The sequence below is a fragment of the Chanos chanos genome, chromosome 3 (assembly GCF_902362185.1).
Source record: "Chanos chanos chromosome 3, fChaCha1.1, whole genome shotgun sequence".
Lineage (NCBI taxonomy): Eukaryota > Metazoa > Chordata > Actinopteri > Gonorynchiformes > Chanidae > Chanos > Chanos chanos.
In genome coordinates this window covers 14,620,916-14,630,899 of record NC_044497.1, presented here as the reverse complement: position 1 = coordinate 14,630,899, position 9,984 = coordinate 14,620,916, and the positions used below count along the sequence as shown (strand labels likewise).

Sequence of the window (9,984 nt, the reverse complement as noted above, 5' to 3'; positions counted from 1 at the left end):
GTTAATTATCCGATTCGGGTTTACCTCCAGTGTTCAGATTGGATTAAGAGGGTAAGATCCCAAACCACTTAAGTGAATCTAACCTTAGTGTCTTCTCAGGTCTAATGGACTGAAATGAGTGTGAATGAGAACCATAAAGAGAATGAGGGCTTGCTGAATGCAGGAGTTCTCCTGCCAACTATGCCTTCGAAATGATTGTAATGTGTAGCACAGTTCTATAAATACCTTCATCATCCTTTCATTCTATAGCAATTATATTTATGAACCCCTTTCTTCAGACAGAATCAGAAAACTCATGAAACATTATACAGCATAAAAAAATAAAGTGTCATCATCCGGTGCTATGAATATGAAACTGGTACATGTATAAGTGTTTCTCTGAGACATAATGACGGTAATGAGATGTAAAGACAATAGCATCCAGCAGAGGCTGCTAATGTTTCAGCCTGGGGAGCTGGAGTGACAAGTGAGAAGTGCACATGGGAGGAATGACCACGTGACGTGTGAATTCTCCAGACTGTGAAAAGCTCTCTGGATGGCAGCCTCACAGCAGCTGAGCTGGGCTCAGTCCAAACGCCTCTTATTCCAGAGTGGCTCTCAACAACAACAGCATAAACAGAGGGCAAAACGGAAACCTCCACCGCCACCTCTACCCAAAAGAAAGGACAAGCACCACTGACTCCAGTCAAAGGGAGGCAAAAGTAAAATGATTGAGGTGTAATCCAGAGAGAGAGAGGCCATTTCATAGCACAGATCAAAGGGACTTGGCCCCGTGGCATTTCTCTTGAAACTCATCACCTTGAAAAATGAAGTAGACCTGAAAGGTCCATGAGAGAAAAAAAAAAACAAAAAAAACAAATGAATTGGTCAGTAAAGTGCCAAGGCTTCAGCCAAACTTGAGCCGACTCAGTAATTGTTTTTGCGGTTTTGTTTTTTGTTTCGGTTTGGTTTGGTTTTTTCTCATTCCCTGCCTGCCTGGTTGTTAAATCATTTAACAGAACTGCAGCGCATACAGTCCATATGTGTCGGATCACAGGCAGCTGTCTCAGCTGGCTCATTCCACTGACCGATTTTTAAAAAAAAATCTTGCTAACAAGACCCTCGCAGTGCATATAGAATTCCATGTGTTCCTCTAAGAATAACTGGTAGCAGGTTTGACCGAGAGGCAAACTGGGCCACTGCAAGGACCGCAGGCCAAAGAAAGCAGGGTCATCAACACTCTTCATGGCCACACGCTTGCAAGCGTGTTGTATGATATTCAGATTGTAACCTTAGACGTTTTTTCTCACCCCTTTTCAAAAGCATTTAGAGCCAGTCACTGAGACCTCTGACAGATTAAGTAACATGTAATGACAGCCTAAGAAGCAAACTTTATGTTGACACGAACATGCATTTTTCAAAAGTTAACAGCAAGGCTCATGAAATTCAAATTTACTGTTACAAGCTGTTACAAGCCATTTCTAAGAGAGCAGAAAATATGAACCGCATAAATTTACTCTTATTGTTAATCACAGTAGATATAATTTCGTGAGTTTAGTGAGTGAAGAGGGGCAATGGGTGTTATATTAGATGTAATTCTTGGCATGCCATTACTGTACTATGGACGGCATGTTTAAATCCCTGACCTGCTTATGTATGGGGTTTCACAACATAGCCCTCTGATCTCAGGCTAGATGCAGGTAAAGTCAAATGAATAAGGCCACAGCGCTGTAAAAGAATTAGCTGTTAGATCTTTTACACAACCTAGATGAATAGCTGTTCACATTAAAATCATATCACGCCTTCTGTATTTCCTTGGATGAAAGTAGGATGTCCTCTCCTTATATTGCACTGCGATTTCAAAGCTTCAGTTACTTGTTCCTGGAGTTAGACTCAGCCTGATTTGCTGGATGAGAGCTATGGTGTTATTACTTCACTATTGCACTGGTGGATCTGAAAAAAAATAAAAGCCTGGTTCAGCCCAAAGGTATTAAAACAATGACAGTGGACCAGAACTGCAGAGGGAGCTAATTGAATCTCTTCTCTCTCTCCCTTGGCTGTGTGTTGTGCTGATGCCACAAAGAGCATCGCACCACATTCCTGACCATAACTTGGGGGCTGTTTTCTATTTTTGCCCTCTCGTACAGCAGAGGGCTTTCCTAGGTCCCCATGCGTATGTGATAGTTTGCGAGAGTGTCAAGTTTCTTCACTTCTTGCTCTTAGTGTACTCCCTCAGATGAGTGAGGGGAGGGGATGAGCGAGGGAGGGGTAATGAGAGATGAGGGATGGAGAGAGAGAGAGAGAGAGAGAGAGAGAGAGAGGGAGGGATGGAGGATTCTCGGTGGAACTGTCACAGGAGAGGAACGGAGCACCCTATGATAGTCCTACACTAAGGGAACTTACACTGAGGGAAGGAGGAAGAGGAGGGGAAGATTAGCTGCCAGAATGAGCAGAACCACATTTTTTGAGGTAAGACGTGGGCTTTAACCCGATGATGTGTGTTCTAAATGGAACAATGTGTCTTTGACTTAAATCTTCTAGAGAAAGTCAAGCTTTGTCACTGGCTTTGAGTTCAAAGTAATGCCTAACTAATTCAGGTGCATGAAGTGAAAACAGATTGTTATATCTGAAAATTATGTATCTCTCTGAACTAACTCATGAATTACACACTGGAAGGCTGGAAGCATTTCTTGGTTCTTGAATAATCTGAACTTTGGGTAGATTCAACTTAGTTTACATTCTTATTGATCAGCATAGAAACTATCATGCAAATGGAGGTTGTTAGAATAACACAGAGACACAGAATAAGAGTTAAAGTGAATGAACAATAACAGAATGAACCAAAGCAGAAAATAGTCCTTTCCTTTTAGCTTATGAGTTTATGAATTTGTGTTCTATTTACAAAAACATTCTCTTAATCTACAAATTGGGTCTAATAAAACCATAAATAAAAGTTGAGTATAAAAGGCTGCTGTTAATGAAATCTTTGCTATCTGCTTAATATGCAAAGAGTGTTGGGTCTTACTGTCAGCCTGAATCCTAAATCCAATCACTGCAATCAACACCTGTGTAATGACACCAGAGTGATGATAAATTAAATAAATGTCCGGTTTATTTTAAGAGATCCTCACGGCCTGGTAGACTCATCGTGACTTGCTGAAATGTTACTGAAATCCAAAGCTCCACAGCAACTCCTCAGTTTCTTCCCCTAGCGTTAGATTTTACCACATGCAGCAGTTAGAATACCGTCAACAGTAGGTTTGTATTTAATTGAAATGATGGTGTTATTCTGTTAGCCTTACCATTTGTGTCCCTACCTTTACTCTGTTATGTGCTCATGAGTAAATAAGTAACTAAGAGCAACAGGCATGTCACCCATATGACTTCCAGTCTACTCTGACATTGACACCATGCTGACAGGGTTAACTGCTACTGGGATGTAGCTAGTGCTCTAAATCTCAAGAGGGAACATTTCAACCGTTTAAACCATCAACTAGTTTCTCGGCTCTCTCTGTCAACAGACTGGGTGTATCTGGGCCATGGCTGGGGCAAAAACAGAAATGCAGTTCTGCATGTGCTAATATGTTTTGAACCAAGAAGGGCCACGGTCCGTCCCTCATAATTACTTGTGTATTTAGAGAGCTGGAGGGTAGGCTAGGGCAGATTTAGGGCATGTTGTCAATAGGGAGCACTCTGAAAATCTACTGAGTGCTTTTATTGATTTGTTGGCCTGATCGAGCACAGGACAGATTTACTGCTCTGCTTTTGTCTTTGTGGCCAGCCTCTTAAATTATGGGAGATGAATAATATCTCTTTGTAATGCTGAAAGCTCAAATTTGAACTAATGTCTGGGAACTGTTGCATTGGTTAGTGACAATTTAAGGAATAGTCTCTCTTTCTCTCTCTCATTGCACAATAGAACAAATATAGCTGCAGAAGATGTACAACATTCATATCTAAGACCCCAGAGAATTCTGTGTACAAAAGACTCTCTTTCTCTCTCTCTCTCTCTCTCCCTCCTGACACTAAGAGCTACATCTTTGAAAATTGGATTTACATGGTTACATGGACACGGTGCCAACCTGTACACAGTGTTTTACCTGACTCTGATAGCACCTACTGTGAGGGCCACTGTTTTTAGACCCCTTTCAAACAGTGGAATGAACTCATTGTCATCATGTCCTCTCTCTCTCTCTCTCAGACAACACACACAAACATAAACATGCACACACGCGCACACACACACACACACACACACACAGACACACACACACAGACACACACACTTCCTCTCTCTCTCTCGATGTATATTCAGCAAATCTTCAGGCCTCCATTAGAAGCTTATTACACTATCCAGTAAAGGAATAGTTTAAAGGGTGACAGGTCTGCTGAGCTCCACAGTCCAGAGTGCTTTCAGGGCAAATTGCAGCTGCCCCCAGCCCCTATACACAGGCTTTATATCAAAGCTGACACGGGCTAATTAAGATTAAAAAGATCTGTGTTGCTGCTGGAAGCATCATTGTGATACAGCTTAGCAATGAGCTCATCTTCTTCCAGGACATAACTGCAACCTGAAGGGTTTCATCTCAGGGCAGTTCAGAAGTCTGCTACTAGTGCAGACTTAAACTGGGCCTGATCTTAGAGGGATGACTCAGAATGAACAGGATTAGCCAGTGCTGAAGCAGGGAATATGGATGTGTGATGTCTTAGGTTCACTTCAGTGGTTTGTTATTCATAATATGTGTCATGGTAGGAAGGTTTAGGGTGTTTAATGCCAGCTAAGAGTCAGTAGATGAAATCCTGTCAAATTCTCATTCTGTGTGTGGCTGCATGAGAATGCAATGGAGAGGATTTCATTTACACTTTATGAGAGCACAGCCCTCCACCACATATACACACATACACACACACACACACACACAGACACATGCGCACACAACACACACACAACACACACAAGGTTAAATCTAATCAATATATTGATGAAGTTCTGGATAAGTGGGGGGAAAAACTCAGATGACTTTATCTTAAAGTTCTTGGCTGAGATCTCAAAGAATATAATCTGACATGGAGGTGATGACTGGCGTTGTAGGAATTGGAGTGTGATGAGATGTTGAGAACAGGGCTGACGGATAGGGTGAGTGTACATGCGCAGGCATAGACCGACTTGAAAGATAAAGTCGTGCACTCCAGAATGTTTTTGATTTATTTTTCAGTAGCGGGAATTAACTTGGTACCTTATCATCTTTTTCTCTCTCTATTACCACTTGTACTATTACTGATTGAAATACCATATTCGTACGCATTACAGCAATAATTTAGAAACCATGAGAGCTGTATGCAATTCATCACCCCAAGCAGTAAAAAATGCGCTTGGTCATAGAGGTGATTTCTTAGGCCTGTGCCACTAACCGTAGGCCCGTGATGCACAGGTGTCACTCTGGATTATATGTCATGTGTAAATCTGAGCTGTTTGAGCAGGAGGGTAATAGGAAGAGAAATATGTGCAGTGGGTTCGCCCTCTGTCTAAACACTAAATAAAAGAGTTTGATTTATGGTGATTGAATGGGACTGGTGTCAATGCTATGCCCTACTGCCCAAGGAGAAATAACCATGTTGTTCTTTTAGGTGGAGATTCTGGACTCTAAGACCAAAACGCAGCTCTGTTTTCTGGACAAAGTGAGATGATTTGATCACTTATTGCCAGTGACTGATTATATAACTAGGATTTAAATGCCCAGTTTCTTTCAACAGTAGAGATTATTGGTATTTTAATGCCAAGAACCTTTTCTTAATCTCTTTCAGTGTTAGAAATTATAGGCCTCTTTATGCCAAAAATGTTTCTGTAATCTCTTTCAGGTTGAACCTCACTCAACAATCAATGATATAAAAAGCCTCTTTCACAAGTCATGTAGGTATTCTCAGGATTTCATTATGAAATGAATTAATCAGAAATTATTCCCAACCTCAAATGTTTTGTTTATTATATTTACTTGCGTTTATTGTCTTTCATTTATTATAGGAGATATTTTTTTATGTGTTTAGGCTGCCATTAGCAGTGTAGAGTTACACTTTTGAGAGTATAGAGAGTGAGGTGTCTGTATGATTAGATATTGGTGTATGTTATTCGCACTAAATTTGATCTGGGCTGTTTTATTTTATAGATCCTAAGTGGTATCCTGCCAGACAAGCCTTAAAGTTGGACCCCAGTGAGTCATCACACTATGAAAATATCCAAATAACTAACACTGTGCCCAAAGCATCACCCACATGAAATATGGATTTCGTTCAACAGGTTCTACATATATGAACAGATATGCTTATGATTCCAACATCTGCTTCAGTATGAAGTATGTGGGTTACGGTCTTACTCAGGAGATTGCTAAAAATGATTTTTAATCAGTCTTCCTCTTCTTACGTCAAGTTTGGAAAGGTCAACTTGAGATTCGTAGAAAATGAGTTGCCGTAAAATTGGCTGAATCCAACTGAGATTAACAACTCCACGGAGAAATATTTCAAAGAATCGTCTGCATTTAACATACTTTTTCCAAAAGATGAGGATGAGAAGGACGGGGCCCTACTTCGCCATAAATCTGACTTTTTGTTCAGTTGCTATTTTTACTGCATAAAGCAAATATGATCATGTTATTCTACTATTTCACATTTTGCTGTCATTTTTATTGTTTCCTGTATAGATGTTTCTCATTTGTTTTTTTTTGTCAATAAATGTCCGTGTATTCTATTTATTTTCAGAGGGAAAAGCACTTCGAGATGATGAAATATTACAGGATCTACCAGTTGGGACCACAGCCACAATGTACTTCAGAGACCTGGGTCCACAGTTAGGATGGACAGCAGTAAGACACCTCATTAGAACTGTTGTTAAACATTGGACCGATAAACGGTGATGTAAAATTTTAAGAGGAGGTGTTTTTTTTTTTTTGTTTTTTTTTTTTTGGGCAGGTGTTTCTGGCAGAGTACATTGGCCCTCTCTTGATTTACCTCCTCTTCTATTTTCGCCTTCCCTACATCTACACACATAAGTATGATTTCACCACCAGCCCTTATCCAGTTGTCAGGTGAGCTCACATGCCAACCAGCCAAACCCCCCTGTTAACCCTCTTTTGTTATGCCAATAAGGTAACAACACTCCTTCTCCTTCTCTTTTTCTCTCCCTCTAGCTTAGCCTGTGCATGTCACTCTTTCCACTACGTCAAGCGACTGGTCGAAACAATCTTTGTGCATCGTTTCTCCCATGGCACCATGCCTGTGAGGGTTATAGTGAGGGTAGGCTTTGGAGCACTGATCCATAGTAATCAGCAGTAGTGTATATATAAACATATATACACACTGTATTTATACGTTTACCTCTCCACAGAACTGTGTGTATTACTGGGGCTTTGCAGCATGGCTGGCATATTATATTAATCACCCTCTATATACACCACCATGTGAGTAATTTCAACATTTTCATCTCTTCCCTAATGCGAAGTTCAGTTGCACTTGTATAATCTAATGCCTTTAGATAATCTATTCTTCATTTCTATATAGCTTATGGAGAGAAACAGATCAACCTTGCACTGGTGATTTTTGTGGTGAGAATATTTCTGACCAAACTTTTGAAATACACATGTTCACAGTCTGGAACATATGTCCACTAACTTAAAGGTGTTTGCTTTGGCTTCAGCTCTGTGAGGCTGGTAATTTCTCCATTCATTTATGCTTGAACAACCTGAAGGCTGAAGGTACATATGACTCTCCTGAACCATTTTACAACCTTCCACTTATCTTGCTTAAACTCATGATATTTACCAAATAGCCTAGAGAAAAACAGTTCAGACTTTTTGTTTCTTCTCGGTGCACTTTTTTCTCCACAGGAACAAAATGTCGGAAGTTTCCACACCCAACCAAGAACCCCTTTACATGGCTTTTCTTTTTCGTTTCCTGTCCTAACTACACTTATGAGGTAAGACTTCATATGGTTGGAATTACACAGTTATTTATACCATAAAATCTTCTCACACAACATTGACTTGGCTAATCCTCATGCCACACAGGTAGGAGCCTGGGTGAGTTTCTCCATTATGACCCAGTGTGTTCCAGGTAAGCCTTCAGCCATGCCCTCCAAGTGCATATTAGCTCTGTTGCCAGGGCAACATCCTCAGTGAAGGCAGCATGCCCTCTGTCATCATTTTATTTTTGATATGCTGAAATACGTGTAATAATATGCAAGTAAAAATATGAACATTTCAAGGACTGAAAGAGAACAGCAACTTTTTGTAACATCCTGTCCTTTCTGCAGTTGCTCTGTTCACGCTTGTTGGCTTCATTCAGATGACCATCTGGGCTAAAGGAAAGCACAAAACCTACATAAGAGAGTTTAAAGACTATCCACACCTGAGAATGCCTATTCTCCCCTTCATTCTCTGACCACATTGATATCCAGAGAGGAGTAGGTCAGTGTGAAGGCTTCTGGATTGAAAGACAGTTGGTAGTCAAAATAAGAAGAGGTCACACTCCGTACAGTGGTGGAAGCAATAATCAGCAAAGTGAAGATCGGCCAACACGTAGGCCTGACGGGCTTATCAACTACACTGGTACATGTACCATCTTGAGGATCTTTTTCAGATGCCGTTTGGAATGAGCGCTTGACATTTACAAAAGAGAACTGAAATAAGGCCCAGCAACTGGGCTGTGTAAAAAAAACATGCACTGTTTAAGCAGTTTGTTTGGGTGGTTGAACTTATTGAAATGTACCAGTGCAGGTACAGTAAATAAGGAATGGATATTTATGAATTACCCTCGGTGAAAAATCATACCTTGAACGACGCTTTTAAAATGATTGTCGTGTACCAAACCATCACAAAGTTCCTTCCTCAGAGACACTCTGTGCTACTTTAAGGAGAGCAATATTGAACAAAAAGCCAAGTAATCCTCAGGAATTTAGTTGGCATTGACTGCGCATCTAAGGAGAACCTAAATAATTGAAACAGCTAAAAAATAACTGACGCTGCTCTGTTACCCATTCAGAAAATGAAACAGTTCAGACGGCCTATGTGGAATTCTACATAGGATATTAGACTGTTTGATTGTATTGTGCGCAGAATGTAAATGAGAAACGGTATTCTCACTATATTCATACACTATTCTCAGGTGCACATTATGTGTGTAGTCAAGCAATAGCAGGGAATAAAAGCCATTTTAACCCCAAATTATAGTAATGAATAAGCCATGACAAAAGGACATACTGTGGATCATTTGCCAAAGGCAAATCACTGATGCTAACATAACTAATATTAACATTGTTAAAATGAAAATAATGTTAAGACCACAAAGCAATACGAGAGTGAGATAGAGGAAGAACATAACATATACAGTTTTTTTTTAATTTGAACGGATTTAATACAAACGGTTTGGATTTCTACAAAAAGTTGAGTGTATTGTACTTACTCCATGGAGCTACATTTTCACAGTTTAGTAGGTTCCAGAAAAAAAAAATACTACAATGCTTATCAGGCCTTTCCCCAGAAAATATGCACATAAACTTGCAATATGCATTTCTATATTTGCATACACAGAAACATTCACCTGTGGTTTGCAAAATGTCAGATCATAATGCTTTTCATAACAGCAAGTGCATTCTCAGTAATGTCCTAGTGCTGTATTTTTATTTTTTATATGTATTTATAAAAAGAGAAATCTTGGTAAAAAAAAAAAAAAAAAATACAGGTGGTAATAAAGTGCTATTAGGCAAGACTATCCAGTAGGACTCTTCATTTGCTCCCTAAATTTATGGCTTTGTTTTTTACCGCTACCAAAGGCAAAGCAAAGAAGAATAGCAAGAGTAATGGGCTCAGGTCAACAGCATTGCGTGAGTGACGTCTCAGGGCCCCACGGTAGGTTCAGAATCTCAAAAATCTCTTCTTTTGGATAAAAACACTTCCCCCATGCATTAACGCAACCCCTCAACCACATTACGGTGAAACCACTCCGAGTAGTCAAGTG

General features: G+C 40.0%; 1 protein-coding gene across 2 annotated transcripts; it reads left to right on the top strand.

Moving 5' to 3' along the window:
* The first annotated feature begins 295 nt into the window (after positions 1 to 295).
* Positions 296 to 8,409, top strand: tecrl2a (trans-2,3-enoyl-CoA reductase-like 2a). Of its 2 annotated transcripts, none has more exons than XM_030769027.1 (13): positions 296 to 310; positions 5,608 to 5,658; positions 5,839 to 5,890; positions 6,144 to 6,188; positions 6,733 to 6,836; positions 6,943 to 7,058; positions 7,161 to 7,266; positions 7,358 to 7,430; positions 7,531 to 7,574; positions 7,667 to 7,724; positions 7,857 to 7,945; positions 8,037 to 8,082; positions 8,282 to 8,409. In XM_030769027.1, the coding sequence occupies exons 1-13, from the start codon at positions 296 to 298 to the stop codon at positions 8,407 to 8,409; spliced, it is 927 nt and encodes a 308-aa protein (XP_030624887.1). The 2 variants fall into 2 exon arrangements, with proteins under 2 accessions (XP_030624887.1, XP_030624886.1); XM_030769026.1 differs by lacking the exon at positions 296 to 310 and adding an exon at positions 2,425 to 2,448.
* Positions 8,410 to 9,984: the final 1,575 nt, after the last annotated feature.

What these genes read in the sequence shown, in the direction of transcription:
- tecrl2a (XM_030769026.1), top strand. Translation starts at nt 2,425, where the DNA reads ATGAGCAGAACCACATTTTTTGAG. An exon ending in AGCCCTTATCCAGTTGTCAG is followed by an intron (nt 7,059 to 7,160) that starts GTGAGCTCACAT and finishes CTCTCCCTCTAG; the next exon opens with CTTAGCCTGTGCATGTCACT. An exon ending in GTCCTAACTACACTTATGAG is followed by an intron (nt 7,946 to 8,036) that starts GTAAGACTTCAT and finishes CATGCCACACAG; the next exon opens with GTAGGAGCCTGGGTGAGTTT.